Source organism: Ctenopharyngodon idella, chromosome 10 (genome assembly GCF_019924925.1).
Source record: "Ctenopharyngodon idella isolate HZGC_01 chromosome 10, HZGC01, whole genome shotgun sequence".
NCBI lineage: Eukaryota > Metazoa > Chordata > Actinopteri > Cypriniformes > Xenocyprididae > Ctenopharyngodon > Ctenopharyngodon idella.
Genome location: NC_067229.1, coordinates 45,970,293 through 45,986,004, shown reverse-complemented (window position 1 = coordinate 45,986,004; position 15,712 = coordinate 45,970,293). Strand labels below are relative to the sequence as shown.

At 36.6% G+C, this 15,712-nt stretch overlaps 2 protein-coding genes across 46 annotated transcripts in view; both read right to left on the bottom strand.

Moving 5' to 3' along the window:
* LOC127521743 (uncharacterized) lies at positions 1-5,395 on the bottom strand. Its single transcript, XM_051911159.1, has 2 exons — positions 3,680-5,395; positions 1-3,186 (listed from the first exon to the last, which is right to left on the bottom strand). The coding sequence occupies exon 2, from the start codon at positions 1,247-1,249 to the stop codon at positions 317-319; it is 933 nt and encodes a 310-aa protein (XP_051767119.1). The 5' UTR covers positions 1,250-3,186; positions 3,680-5,395; the 3' UTR covers positions 1-316.
* LOC127521735 (calcium/calmodulin-dependent protein kinase type II subunit beta) overlaps positions 1-15,712 on the bottom strand; it is a 79,802-nt gene that overhangs the window by 21,260 nt on the left and 42,830 nt on the right. For 16 of the 45 annotated variants that reach the window (XM_051911114.1, XM_051911113.1, XM_051911118.1 and 13 more), the window contains exons 13-14: positions 12,567-12,659; positions 6,635-6,672 (exon numbers count right to left, since the gene is read on the bottom strand). In XM_051911114.1, the coding sequence (XP_051767074.1) occupies positions 6,635-6,672; positions 12,567-12,659 (131 nt within the window). The remainder of the gene's footprint in view (positions 1-6,634; positions 6,673-12,566; positions 12,660-15,712) is intronic. The other 29 variants (XM_051911122.1, XM_051911125.1, XM_051911121.1 and 26 more) reach the window with 3 other exon arrangements.

Genomic DNA, 15,712 nt, shown 5'->3' with positions numbered 1-15,712 from the left:
GGGAAGGAGGTGATGGAGGGATGGAATGAGAGAGTTAAAATACATGTTATGATGAGCGCTGAGATGAACATTAATCACACAGAATCGGACAGACATATGAGAGGGAGGAAGGTTTAGATAAGGTGAAGGCGTGGGTTTTTGGCAAGAAAGTAAATTTGTCTGGTGGATAAAAGAGGTTTTGATGTGGTTTAATGTACAGAACAGCCCTTCTCTTCTCAGATATCCTTAAACTTCCCTATCGTAATACGTTCCTCCGAACACACACCTGCTGATGGGACTGAGCCAGTTTGACAGAACAGTTCCTGTATCTCTACAGTCAGGAGGTCATTTTCAGAGGAAAAAAATGTTCAAGGTTTGATAGACAGACAGATAGATAGAAACAATGATAGAAAGAGCGAAAGAATGAGATAGAAAGAACAAAAGAACAAGACAGATAGATCAAAAGAATGAGATAGATAGATAGATAGAAAGATAGAATGAATGATTGACAAAATGAACAACGAACAAACAAACGACAGATAGAATGAACAAACGAATGAACGAACGAACAAACAAACGAACAATGGATAGATAGAATGAACGAACGAACAAACGATAGATAGATAGGTAGGTAGATAGATAGGTAGATAGATGATACGAATGAATGAATGAACAATGAACAGACAGAATGACCAAATGATAGAATGATAGATAGAATGAATGAACAAATGAATGAACAACTGATTGATTGATAGATAGATAGATAGATAGATAAATAGATAGAACAAATTATTGACAAAACAAACCAATGAATGAACGACAGATAGAATGAACAAACGAATGAACAAACGAATAATGAACAGATAGAATGACCAAACGATAGAACGACAGATAAAACGAACAAACGAATAAATAAATAAACTAATAAACGATAGATGGATAGATAGATAGACAGACAGACTAGATAGAATGAACGAATATGGACAAAAACAAACGAATGATCGAACAACAGATAGAATGAACAAACGAATGAACGAAAGAACAAACGAACAATGGATAGATAGATTGACCAAACGACAGAACGATAGACAGAATGACCGAACGAACGAACAAACAATAGATAGAATGAACGAATGATTGACAAAACAAACAAACGAATGAACGAACGATAGATAGAATGACCAAAAGAATGAACGATAGATCGAATGAATGAACGATAGATATAGATAGAATGAGCAACAGACAGAATGACCAAACAATAGAACGACATATAGAATGAATGAACGAATGAGCAATAGATAGATAAATAGATAAACAGAATGACAGAATGAACGGTAGACTGTCTGACCTATCCGATAGAATGAACGAACGAACAAACTATAGACAGAATGAACAAACAAAAGAATGAATGAGAGATGAAAAAACTAACAAACGTTAGCAGGAACAATAGACAGATAGAACAAACAAATAAATGAAAAACCGAACGAACAACAAATAGATAGATAGATAGACAGATAGATAGATAGAACAAATTAATGAACAAATGAACAATGGATAGATAGAATGACCAAATGATAGAATGAAAGATAGAACAAATGACAGATACAATGAACGATAGATTAAACAATAGATAGAATGATAGAATGACCAAACAATAGAATGATAGTTAGAATAAACAAACGAACAAATGATAGATAGATAGAGAGAGAGAGAGAGAGAGAGAGAGAGAGAGATTCAAATTCATACACAAGAACTGAAAGAGATACATCTAAATTTATGTGCATCTATATTTAATTGTCATATTTGACTTCCTGTCCAATTCATTAATCTGTTATTTCTTTTGAACTGAACTTGTGTTTGTGAGGGTCTCTAAGAGTTAGACCATGGTCATCCAGGCTTCCCCTCACAATTCATCCCGTAGTGATGCTCTTCATCCTACTGCAGAATGGATGGCAAGACAGCAAGAAAAGAGAGCACAGAAAAAAGGAGGGAAATGTCAGAATGGAGGAGTGTAGCGAGCCAGTTGCTAAGCAATGAGTGAGGTGCAGCGGAAGTGTCTATTTCTGTCTCCCGGCTCCCTGGGTTCAAACCGCCAGCTATTCCTGGAGCGAGAGCTACATTCCCATCGAGGTGGCCCACCCTCCGCTGCTTTCTCACACTCTGGATTGGGATGGATACTGTGGATCCAGAGTGAGGCGTGGGAGGAGGAATCATGGAATGACTGGCGGCGAGAGACGGAGAGTGGCTCATTAGCGCAGTTGACAATCACAGGGCCGATGAAAGATCACACCTGCCTGAGCGGCTAATGAGTGCAATAAAAAAAAAAAAAGTAATGATTCCCGCCGCAGGTGCAGTTTTGAGTGAACTTGTGGATGAGATCCACTCCGTGGCTAACAGGAAGTGAACTCAGCTGAGGATGATCGCAGGCAGAAGAGAGAGAGGCTCGAGAGAATGTGAAAAGAAAATATGAATGCAAGACTTCAATATCATTCAAAAGTTTGGGGTCAGCAAAAAATGTATACTTTTATTCAGCAAGGATGCATTCAATTAATAAAAATTGACAGTATAAACATTTATGTTACAGAAGATTTCTGTCAAAAAATGCTCAGCATATTTGAGTAATTTCTGAAGGATCATGTGACACTGAAGGCTGGAGTAATGATGCTGAAAATTCAGCTTTGATCACAGGAATAAATTACATTTTAAAATATATTCAAATACATAGAAAAAGCTGAAAGCTTGTTTCCGTCACTAAATAATTCTGACTTTATATCACGCAATTCTGACTTTATATCTCGCAATTCTGACTTTATATCTCGCAATTCTGACTTTATAACTCGCAATTCTGACCTTATATCACGCAATTCTGACTTTATATCATGCAATTCTGACCTTATATCACGCAATTCTGACTTTATATCTCGCAATTCTGACTTTATAACTCGCAATTCTGACTTTATAACTCGCAATTCTGACTTTATATCACGCAATTCTGACTTTATATCTCGCAATTCTGACTTTATATCACGCAATTCTGACTTTATATCATGCAATTCTGACCTTATATCTCGCAATTCTGACTTTATATCTCACAATTCTGACTTTATATCACGCAATTCTGACTTTATAACTCGCAATTCTGACTTTATAACTCGCAATTCTGACTTTATATCACGCAATTCTGACTTTATAACTCGCAATTCTGACCTTATATCACGCATCTGACTTATATCTCGCAATTTCTGACTTTATAACTCGCAATTCTGACTTTATAACTCGCAATTCTGACTTTATATCACGCAATTCTGACTTTATATCACGCAATTCTGACTTTATATCATGCAATTCTGACCTTATATCACGCAATTCTGACTTTATATCTCGCAATTCTGACTTTATAACTCGCAATTCTGACTTTATAACTCGCAATTCTGACTTTATATCACGCAATTCTGACTTTATATCTCGCAATTCTGACTTTATAACTCGCAATTCTGACTTTATATCACGCAATTCTGACTTTATACTCGCAATTCTGACTTTATAACTCGCAATTCTGACCTTATATCACGCAATTCTGACCTTTATATCACGCAATTCTGATTCATAACTCGCAATTCTGACTTCATAACTCGCAATTCTGACTTTACTATCACGCAATTCTGACTTTATATCACGCAATCTATCTCGCAATTCTGACTTTATAACTCGCAATTCTGACTTTATATCACGCAATTCTGACTTTATATCACGCAATTCTGACTTTATAACTCGCAATTCTGACTTTATATCACGCAATTCTGACTTTATATCTCGCAATTCTGACTTTATAACTCGCAATTCTGACTTTATATCTCGCAATTCTGACTTTATATCTCGCAATTCTGACTTTATATCACGCAATTCTGACTTTATAACTCGCAATTCTGACTTTATATCTCGCAATTCTGACTTTATATCTCACAATTCTGACCTTATATCACGCAATTCTGACTTTATATCACGCAATTCTGACTTTATATCTCGCAATTCTGACTTTATATCTCGCAATTCTGACTTTATATCTCGCAATTCTGACCTTATATCATGCAATTCTGACTTTATAACTCGCAATTCTGACTCTGTCATGCAAGTCTGACTATATCTTGCAATTCTAAGAAAAAAAGTCAGAATTGTAAGATATAAACTCGTAATTCTGAGAAAAAAGTCAGAATTGTGAGATAAATTACCTTTTTTATTTTTTATTTCATGGCGGAAACAAGCTTCCATAGAAAACAGCTATTTCTCAATATTTCTCCATATTACTGTTTTCATTGTATTTTTGATCAAATAAATGCAGCCTTTGTGAACATACAACTTCTTCAAAAACATTTAAAAACTCTTACTGACCCCAAACTTTTTTTGTGCAAGTCAAAAGTGGAACCAAATAATATCAGGATATATTTTGTATCTTTCAATGTCAGTCCAAAACTAGTAAAACTTCTACAGTGCACCCAGAAATGAAAACTGACAGCCAGAAAGAGGATAAGAAATTTGAGGAGGCCTGTGCAGCTAAAGTTTAACCCTGTAATGCACTGTATAAAATTAAAGCATAATCACTGAGACGCTTCAGCCAAAATATCCTAATTTATTCAGGACTAAATTTTTCAGAAATGCAGCATCAGCGCAGGACAGTGTCGCCGAATTTTCCTTGGGGAGCTTTTTAGCATCAGGCCTCATAAAAACTTGCACACTATAAAAGATTATGTAACGTATGATTAATGCTGCGAGTGGAGGGGATTATTCTCTAGATTAGACTCCACATCCAATCCCTAATAGAGAGCAGTCACAGTTTCATTTCTAATTCTGCGGTGCAATAGAGGTGAAAGCCGACCTTTTTACTCTGTCTGAGAGGATTATATGTTATCAGAACAAATGAACCTGCAAGTGCACTTTCTCTAACAGCTCATTAAGGGTCGGAAGTCAACATCTGTGCGCGTTCACCTGATGCCGTATGACGCACACTGGGCCGTACCGAGCACCGGAATACTTTAAATGGGACTGATGGCGATCGGGAACAACTAGAACAATGACTGAGGCTCAATGGGTGAATTATAAAGGTATAATGAGATAAGATGCACAAGTAACTGAAAAGCGAATCTTGTACTTGGGCTGGGTGGTATGACCATGTTTACTTTGCGACGACAAAAACGGGTCAATTGGTATTCTGCTACATCTTTCTACTGAAGTATGCCCATGCAATTTTGAAATGTGTTAGTGTAGGTTGTTTAGGGTTGCAACAAGAGTTGCTATTGTTAACTTCAACTAAAACTATTTAAAAATAGTTTTTGTTAACTAAAACAAAGCTGAATTAATATATATATATATATATATATATATATATATATATATATATATAATTTTTTTTTTTTTTTAAAGGGATAGTACACCTGAAAATAAAAATTTGCTGTTAATTTACATGTTCAGTTTCTTGCACAGAACGATCGTTTCACTTCATAAGACCTTGATGTGTCGTCAGGAGCCACAAGTATTCATTTTGTTTTGCCTGTATATGTTTTTTGATGGCACCCATTGACTTGCATTATATGAACCACCAAGGCCCACGGTTTCAGCTAACAATCTTTACTGTTCTACTGAAGAAAAAAAGACATCTTGGATGGCCTGAGGGTGAGTAAATGAACAGCAAATTTTCATTTTTGGGCACTTTAAATTCAGCTTTATTATTAAAAACTTGAACAACTAACTGAAATAAATAAGTTCTGAAATAAATAAGTACTGAAATTACTAAAATTAAAAGTAAAACAAAAATACACTAATGCTAAATAGAAATATAAAAAAAAACTAAAAAATGAAAATTAGAAATGTTGCCTTGGAAATTTACTGAAACAAAGTGAGTTTAAGTATAATTACTAAAACTAAACGTGAAATAAATTAACACTAAATAGAAAGTATTTAAAAAACTAAAACAAGAATGACAAAAGCACAAAAAATAAAGATACTAAATCAAACAAATGAAAATGAAAAAAATATATAAAAATAAAATTCGAAATATTAATAAATACTAAAATAGCATATAAATAATACTAAAATAACACTGGTTGCAACTTCACAAATAGTCACAGTTGTTCATATGAAGTGTATTTTACACCTTTAAGTGTGGCTCATCCAATTATATTTATACTAATTACTGTTTTGAATTATCAAGTTGCAAATAAAAAAACAGAATTAGATCATTTGTAAACCATTTTATTTACTGAATTATCCAAAATAGGCATTAGTATGCAGTTATGTAATTTATAAATCATTTTTGGATTGAAATTACGAAAAAAAAATAGCTATATTGTGACACTAATATAATATTATTCATATTATTTAATAAGATTATTACACCGCACACCATTTCCTCAGTGTCTAGCTTACTTGGTGAAGTACACTTGAATCTAATCTTGCAGAAAAGACACAAACACACAGAACACGGAGACGCAAACACACAGATCTGCTTCAGACACACAGTAGACGCCAAATAAAAACTTTCACCAATTAATAGACAGGAAAAGCTCAGGATCCCTCCTCAACGAGAAACTTTGCGAATGCGATAAGAAAGAGAAAAGGTATGAAAAAGGGAAGAGGAGAAGGGAAATAAATAGGGTCTTACCTTGACATCGGCCTTCTTGTTGAGCAGGCTCTTGGCTGCTGTAGACGGGGAGAGAGGAAGCGCAAACATCAGCACGCTGGGATGGGAGCAACAGTCAACATTACCGGAGCGCTAATGGTGCTCGGCCAAACATGTCACATAACCGTCAAAGCCAGCTGGGGAAATCCCCCCCGTCCCACATCCAGAGGATTAAATGCGCCTGAAACACTATGTGAGGAGCGCACGTACACACACGCATCACGGGCAGAAGTGTGCGGTGTGTTAGCGAATGCACGGTGCGGCCCACAGTGAAACCTGGGAGAATTAATCACGCCATGTGATCGAAACGTCCCGTCCAGGAGTGAGGGGTTGGTGACTACCATGCACACGCAAGGGGATGCGCTGGTGCACATGCAGAAGAGTGCAAACACACACACACACACACACACACACACAGTTACCTATCTAAATGATGATATAGTATAGACTTCTGTTCATATACTACTTTATACAATGCAAATTAATAGATAATAAACATCCATTAGACATAAATTTACTTGAAAAGCCAAATTACCTGAGATTTATGCTTAAAACAATAGTATAAACACATATAAACATGATATATGAAAATAGTTATTCAAGTAAATGTTGTTTTAAGAATGTTTTTACATTAAATCAAGACAAAAATATTGATTACATTCTTTTGCAGTGTAAAACTAACCTAAACTCTAAGATAACCCCTAAATTAAACTTTTTCCCCATTTTTAGAATGGATTTTTTTTTTTTTTTTTTTTACATTACCATTCAAAAGTTTGGGTCGGTAAGATATTTTTATGTTTCTGAAAGTCTCTTTTGCTCACTAAGGGCTGCATTTATTTGATCAAAAATGCAGTAAAAACAGGAATACTGTGAAATATTATTATAATTTTAAAGAACTATTTTCTTTTTTAATATTTTATAAAATGTAATTTACTCCTGTGATGCAAAGCTGAATTTTCAGCATCATTACTCCAGTTTTCAGTGTCACATGATCCTTCAGAGATCATTCTGATATGATGATTTGCTTCTCAAGAAACATTTATTATTTATTTATATCCATGCTGAAAACAGCTTCATATTTTTGTGGAAACTGTAACACACTGTCAGGATTATTTGGTGAATAGAAAAGTTCAAACGAACAGTATTTAATAGAAATATTTATCTGTCACTTTATCAATTTAAATGCATCCTTGCTAAATAAAATCACAACAAGAAACAATTTACAGATCCAAAACATTTGAATGGTAATGTATATTAATCACTTTATTTATAAATCCTTTTAATAACCTCCCAAGAGTAGGTTTTGCCAAATTTAGTTCACTTTGGGGACATTTTTATCCCCAAAGTACAGTTAAATAAACCCATAAACACACACACAGCGCAGTTAAAGCATTATACGTTCAAATATTTTGTTCATGAGGTGGCGAATGCCTGTTACCATAAAACGCTGTTTTCCTGCTACAAGTAAGAATGCTGAAGTTTGTCAAAGTGAATAAAAACTGTCATTGACAACTTAACATTAACTAAAATGAAATCAAATGAAATGGAGCCGGCAAATCCTACATGAACTTTAAATCTTTGCTGCCTTGACAAGACAGAAATAAATATTCTTAGCGTTTCTATGGAGTTAAAGTCCCCTGACTTTATTAATCCATGCAGATAAGAGGAAGGTGTTGTGTGGAGGGAAGGGGAGGGTTGAGAGAGAGAGAAAAAGAGAGAGAATCTTACCTTGACACAAATGTTAGAGGCAGAGAGGAATGGAGAGATTAAGAAAGAATAGATTAAGAGAGAGAGATCAGTACGGGTTCATCTGGAGTGTGTTTGTCTGGACAAGGGCAGGGGGTTCAAATGTGTGTTTCTTAACCGCCATATAACAAAGGTTTACTTTCCATCTTTGGTTTTATTTTTAAATTGTAATCTTTGCCATGCTGTGCCATTATCAAGCCTTTTCCTCAATGACACAATTGCAGTGACACCTAGAGGTGGCAACAAACCCGATTCACCTAAAACCCCTGAGACACACACAAGAACAGTAAAGACGTGGAGTAGAGACGCAGAGATGGGCATCTGTGGGGAAAAAAGATTCTATAAAACAGATAAAAATGATCAAAATTAATAAATCCGACTGCTAAGAATTATTTTAAAATTGTGAAGCAGTGCACTATGGGTAAACCGTTGTGTTACAGATGATGTCTAACCCAACTACAGTAAATTCAAAACTTGCACACAAGTATAAAATTATATTTGAAAATGCACCACGTATTCCAGGTTAATTTCAATATAATGTCTATGGACTGTATCTGCAGCATGCTGTTGACTTTACCAAAAATAAAAATAAAATCCCTCAGTGTGAATAGATTAATGCAAAACATGATTAAAGAAATATACTCTAAGGCAAAAAAATTCAATAAAAACCTAACTTTAATTAAAATATTTAATAAAACTGCACAGAGCCCCTAAGGGGAAATGGTGATGGAAAAAATATGAGATAGGAGGAAAAAATGTGTCAATGCTTTTGTGTTCCCTTTGCAAAACTTTTGAGTTCCCCCAAGAAACTTTTGAGATCCCTCGGAAATTCGTTGTGTTCCCTCTCGAAACTTGTGCATTCCCCAGAGAAACTTGAGTGTTCCTCCGAGAAACTTTGCATTCCCTGGCAAAACTTTTGCATTTCCACAAGAATTTTTGTGTTCCCTCGCAAAACTTTTGCTTTTCCCCCCCGAGAAAATTTGCGTTTCCTTGGAAAACTTTTGCAAAACTTTTCAGATCCCTCGGAAAATCGTTGGGTCCCCTCCGAGAAACTTAGTGCTCCCTCTCGAAACTTGTACACTCTCCCGAGAAATTTTGCGTTCCCTCATGAAACTTTTGCGTTCCCTCTCGAAACTTGTGCGTTTCCGCAAGAAACTTTGCATTCCCTGGCAAAACTTTTGAGATCCCCTGAGAAAATTTGCGTTCCCTTGGAAAACCTTTGCGTTCCCTCTCGAAACTTTTGCTTTTGCAAAACTTTTCAGATCCCTCTGAAAATTGCTGCATTCCCCCGAGAAACTTTGCATACCCTGGCAAAATTTTTGAGATCCCCTGAGAAAATTTGCGTTCCCTTGGAAAACCTTTGCGTTCCCTCACAAAACTTTTGAGATTCCCCGAGAAACTTTGTTCCCCCTCGGAAAACCCGGAACACCCTCACAAAACTTCTGCATTCCCCTGAGAAATTTTGCATTCCCTCATGAATCTTTTAAGCTCCCTCTGAAAACTTTTGTGTTCCTTCTCAAAACTTGTGCGTTTCCGCAAGAAATTTAGTATTACCTCACAAAACGTTTGCTTTCCCCCCGAGAAACTTTGCGTTTCCTTGGAAAACCTTTGCGTTCCCTCACAAAACTTTTGCATTCCCCCGAGAAATTTTGCATTCCCTCATGAACCTTTGCGTTCCTTCTTGAAACTTGTGCGTTTCCGCAAGAAATTTCGTGTTCCCTCGCAAAACGTTTGCTTTCCCCCCGAGAAACTTTGCGTTCACTCGGAAAACCTTTGCGTTTCCTCACAAAACTTGTGCGTTCTCCCGAGAATCTTGTTTGCGAAACATTTGCGAGAGAACGCTAAAGCATTGACATAATATTTCCTCCTATCTCATATTTTTTCCATCACCATGTCTCTTTAGGGGCTCTGTGAAAATGCAAATTTAAAAATAAAAGCAAAAAATTATCTGTGATAATCAACAGCAGTCCACAGACATTAAGCTCAAAATAAGCTAATAATATTTCTTTAACCATCACTGAAAACCTGCTGCATAGATGCTGGAATCAGCCAAGAGTAAAAGTGTCGCAAACAATCCTAGAATTTAGTGCTGAAAGGACATTGAACCCCCTTTCCCAAACACACAGGTCTGAGACGCATGCACTCGGATCAGATCACATCAGGCTTCTCCTGCATCACAAGACATGCGTGTACTCTCGTGCAACGTTCAGTCATCAGCAGGCAGGCAAGAGAAAGAGAGAGAGAAACCTATAATCAAGAGATCTGACACACAAAAGAAACCCAAGGGAAGAAGAAAAGAGGCAGGACACGACTGAAGGATGACAGACCTGCAAATGGATGGATGGATGGAGCAAGTGGAAAGAGCGAGAGTGAGTGCAAAAAGAAATAAGAAGAGAGAGATGAACCCTGCTGGAAAATCCAGCTGCTGAAATCAGCACTTTAAATCTAAATCTGCTGCGATGTTTATTTTCAAGAATCATCAATTTTTAGATGTACCTGCACCTAAACATCACATTAAAACAATATGAACCGTCTGACTTTACATGTCAGTCAGATGCTCTTTTTCTATCTGATTCTGCAGTCACACTAGACTTTGGACTCCGTTCACTTATATTCATTAACATGTGAGACCAGAAAGTTCAACTTAAACAAAACGATAATGCAAATAATGCAAATATGTTGGTCTAAGCTTAACATATGCTGGTCTAGATGGTTAGTGGGTCATGGTTTTGATCTGGTAGACCATCTTGGCCGAGCTGTTTAGACCTAGTAAACCATTTTAGATCAGCAAAAATCAGCGATCAAAAACAACTAATATGACCTGGTTTTTCCAGCAGGGGAGAGAAAATGAGAGATGATTTTGTGGGGTGTTCACACTGATAGTGATTTGTAGCAACAAAATGATGAGAAATTGTTCATTTTTATTAAAAATATCTGGTTTGAGCAGAAACTACTGGCGATGGGCATGTTTAGCGACCCAACAAGGCATAATGTATGCATTAAAAATACTTTATGCATTATACATAAAGGTTACTGTTATTTTTACTTTAAGCAAATAGAGCAGCAACCACTAATAGAAGTGAGTGATTTTACTGTTTTATATGATCCAGATGCATTTCAGATGCCAAATTTATCCAAAACAACTTCAAGTACACTAACGTTCAAATGTTTGTGGTCAGTAAGATGTTTTAATGTTTTTGAAAGAAGTCTCTTGTCCTCAACAAGGCTGCATTTACTGGATCAAAAATACAGTAAAAACAGTAATATTTGAAATAACTGTTTACTATTTGAATATATTTTAAAATGTAATTTATTCCTGTGATGTAAAACTAAATTTATAGCATCATTACTCCAGTCTTCAGTGTCACATGATCCTTCAGAAATCATTCTAATATGCTGATTTGCTGCTCAAGAAACATTTCTGATTATTATTACCAACGCTAAAAACAGTTGTGCTGCTTAATACTTTTGTGATAAAGTTTTTCAGGTTTCTTTGATGAATAGAAGGTCCAAAAGAAAAGCATTTGAAAAATAAATCTTTTGCAACACTATGTTATAAATAGATGCATTGCCTGGAAATTAAACCCATGAATTCGGCATTGCAAGCATCTTTCTCTACCAGCTGATCTAATAGAAACTGTCAGAAACTGTGTGCATTCTAAACGATTCTGTTTCATGCATTTATAATCATGCATCTTGTTCATATGATATGATGCATTATTCACAGCCACAATTAAAAATCTTTCCTCTCCTGAACTCTAATTTTCAGCTGCTCCATTTGTGATGAGATTTTTAAACAATGGCTGGTTACGCAGCCCAGGGCAGTACGAACGCCCACTACAATCAACAATACAGCTACACGAGGTGACCTGAAGTGATGCAATCACAGTCAGTGTGAACAGGGCTTTGTGAAGCCTGCAAAAGAGAGATGGAGATGACAAAGAGAGAGAAATGAAGGAATAAAGAAAGAAAGATCTAAGGGCCATTCCCAAAGTCAGCCAGTGGCGTCCGCAGTGCTGAACACGAGACCGCTGTAACCGTGACATGCTCCAAGCTCCATGCTAAATATGAATCATGAAAAGGAGAACATGATGGATGGATGGAAGAATGGATGGAAGGATGGAAGGATGGATGGTGAACTCCATGTGAAATGGGGGAAGAGGGCTACCTTGTTCCACCAGACCGGCGGTGGTACCTGCCGCAGCGGCGGCTGCAGCGGCGGCCGCAGAGACAGTGGAGGGTGCCGTGGTCTGCCTGCCCACTGCCAGACACACACAGACACACACATATATGCCCATCGTGCCAAAGACCACTGCTTCTCAACTGGTTTTGCCAACACAGTATCAAAATTGTGTAATGCTCAAAAGTAACCAAAAAAAGCCCATTTCAGAAGGCCAGATTTAGTGGCTACCCAGGTAAGATTTCTATTAGTTTTTTCGTGTTCGAAAAGCTGAATTGTTTTTTTTTTTTTTTTGCATTGTTTATAACCACAGTAACTTAGAGCCTGTCCACACAGAGACGCGCTTAGTAAAAATTTTGTAGCGTATCAGCATTTCGTCCAGATGGAGCCGGCGTTTTGGGAGCCTGAAACCGCTATTTTTTTGGAACCGGCTCCCAGAGTGGATAAATCAGAAAACGACACCCTTGCGTTTTCGTGTGTACAGCCAATCCGTATATTTTGTGAAACGATGATGTCAACCCCCCACGTCACAACCCTAGTCAGACGCCGCTACGTCACGTAACAGTGACAACAACAACAATAGCGGACTACACGCTTGTGTTCGTGCTGCAGAAGCTACCGAGCCTATTAGCTTTACTAAAATAAAGCTTTATTTCTAAGCTTTACTAAAGTTTGTTTACAGAGCGCAAGATTTATGCGCATGCTCCAAGTCCAAGTCTCTGTTTTTAGTGAATCTCTGTGGCAGAATTACAGCGCCACATACTGGTCTGGCATGTATACTACATCGTTTTGAGTCAGTTTCAGTGGTTTAGTGCGTATGCAGATATTTCTTGAGACGACGCAGAGTTTACGGAATTTTTTTTAGAACAAGGGGAAAAAAAAAGATTGGATAGGGAAAACTCTGGCTTTGTGTGGATGTGGCCTTAGGCTACACAGATAACATTCTGGAGCAGATTTTATTCTGGGAAAGTAAAATGATTCACTTCCTGCTGATGCATATGCATTGATCTTGCATGAAACATTGATTTTTAAATTGTGAATTGCTTGTTTCAGGCAATAGTTGATTTAAAATGCTAAAAATCTAATGTTTTACGATTCTGTAAAGTATTATTCAACATTTTTAAATAACTTTTTTAGCTTTAATAAGAATCAATGTAAGTTTAATTAACACAGTGAAGACTATGCAGTTTTATTTTACATTTATTACTTTATCTGTAGCATTTCTTACTTTAATATTACTGTAAGATCTACCTAAAAAACTTAAAGAACTGTTTATTCCATTCTTCTGCTATTTATTTGCAGAGCTGGGGAAAGTTACTATTAAAAGTAATGCATTGCAATATTGACAACAAAAAAGTTCTATTTTTGGCAAAAGTAAAGGCCCTTTCACACCAAAAGTGAAACAAATAAGCCTCAGGCTGAAGGTAACGCAAATTCACGCCTCAGTCAATAAATGGGAAAACAAAATAACTTGCATAACTTATTTGAAAAAGTAACTCAGATATTTTGTTGTAAATTTAAAAGTGATGCATTACTTTACTAGTTACTTGAAAAAAGTAATCTGATCACGTAACTCTACTTGTAATGCGTTACCCCCAACATTGTTTTTGTCATATTTCTTGTCATTTCTTTCTTTTATTTTTACTGACTGATTACTGGTTTTCTTCAATAATTGCTTTTATTGAGAGCTTTTTACTTATATTAGGCTAGTATTAGCTTCATTAGATTCACTTGCATTAATACACCTTCTCAAGCTTTCATGTCAGCTGCAGTGTTTTTTCCTGCCTTTTAAATGCATTTAATGTCATGATATTTCATGAATCTTCAGCAGAGAAGTGAAGCGAGAACACAATCAAACTGATGCTCTTCATGTTTCGTGTGATTGCAGATGTCACACTTTCAGGCACACGCACTGCAGAGTTATCAATAAGATCAAACCCTGAGCTGACGGAAAATGTTTATAGCAAACGCGCTGAACCTGATCTTCTGCAAAGCGACAGACAAATTTACACCAAAATACCGCAGACATACTGTACGGCCTTTGACGTTAGTAGCTAGATACATTTTTAGGTCATGGCCCACCAGTTGAGAACCACTGCTGTAGACATTGAGAGAGAAACTAAAGGATAGAGCAGTCTGTTAGCATGGAGAGAGTTAGCTGGAAACACGAGCTGCTGTCTGCAACCAGAGAGGGATTTTGAGAGTCCATTACAGTAGTAATCATATAATAAGGTTTCCCCTGTCATTCTGGAATAAAGAAAAGGCTCATTTTCTTGTCAAGCTCTCCTCGGGGAGCCACGCTCTCCTATCAGCGGGGACTGCCACTTACGCCAGCGCCAATCTAACGCCACGACAAAGTATTTATTTGGGGGTTGGAGTTTCGGTGTTGTGAGAAGGGACTAGAAATACATAGGGAAATAAGTGACAGAGAGGAGGTAAACAGAAAAAAAGCCTATATCATGAAAAACATGATTTTACTTAATAAAAGGTCTAGCTGCAATCTAATGTTCACCCACATTTACTCTGTTCAAACAAGCGTACAGTACAAACAGTCCGATTCATGAACAAAGGACTAGGGTTGTAGTGAAATCTTAAAAATGTGATGATACCTGCATTTCCCTCTAGCATTTTGAGCGCTGATTCTTAAACACCTCTGATTGGCCATTGTGTTCACACACTCAACAGATATGTCTGTGATTGGCTACAATGATCAACACTTCAAAAACATGTTGTAAATAGACATATTTGACGCTCTTCACCGAGTGTTTACACAGATACACACGGGAGCATTTGAAAGCAGGCGTCTATCAGTGGATCCCCTGTGTATCTGTGTAAGCACTCGATGAACATATTTTTGAAGTGTTGATCACTGATCATTCCATGGGGAAATGCTGGTATCATCACATTTTAAAATTTCAGCACTGACTTGGTACCGAAGTCGGTACTTTTGCCAACCCTACAAAGGACTTTTTATGAGCTAGTTATTATTAAGACTCATTATTGGTTTGAATCAAATCTAATGAGTTGTATGCATCAGAGCAATTACTGAATGAACACCCGACCTGCTTACTAAAATTTTCTTTAATCATGGCCAATTTCTCAATTTTTTTCTAATAAATATATATATATATATA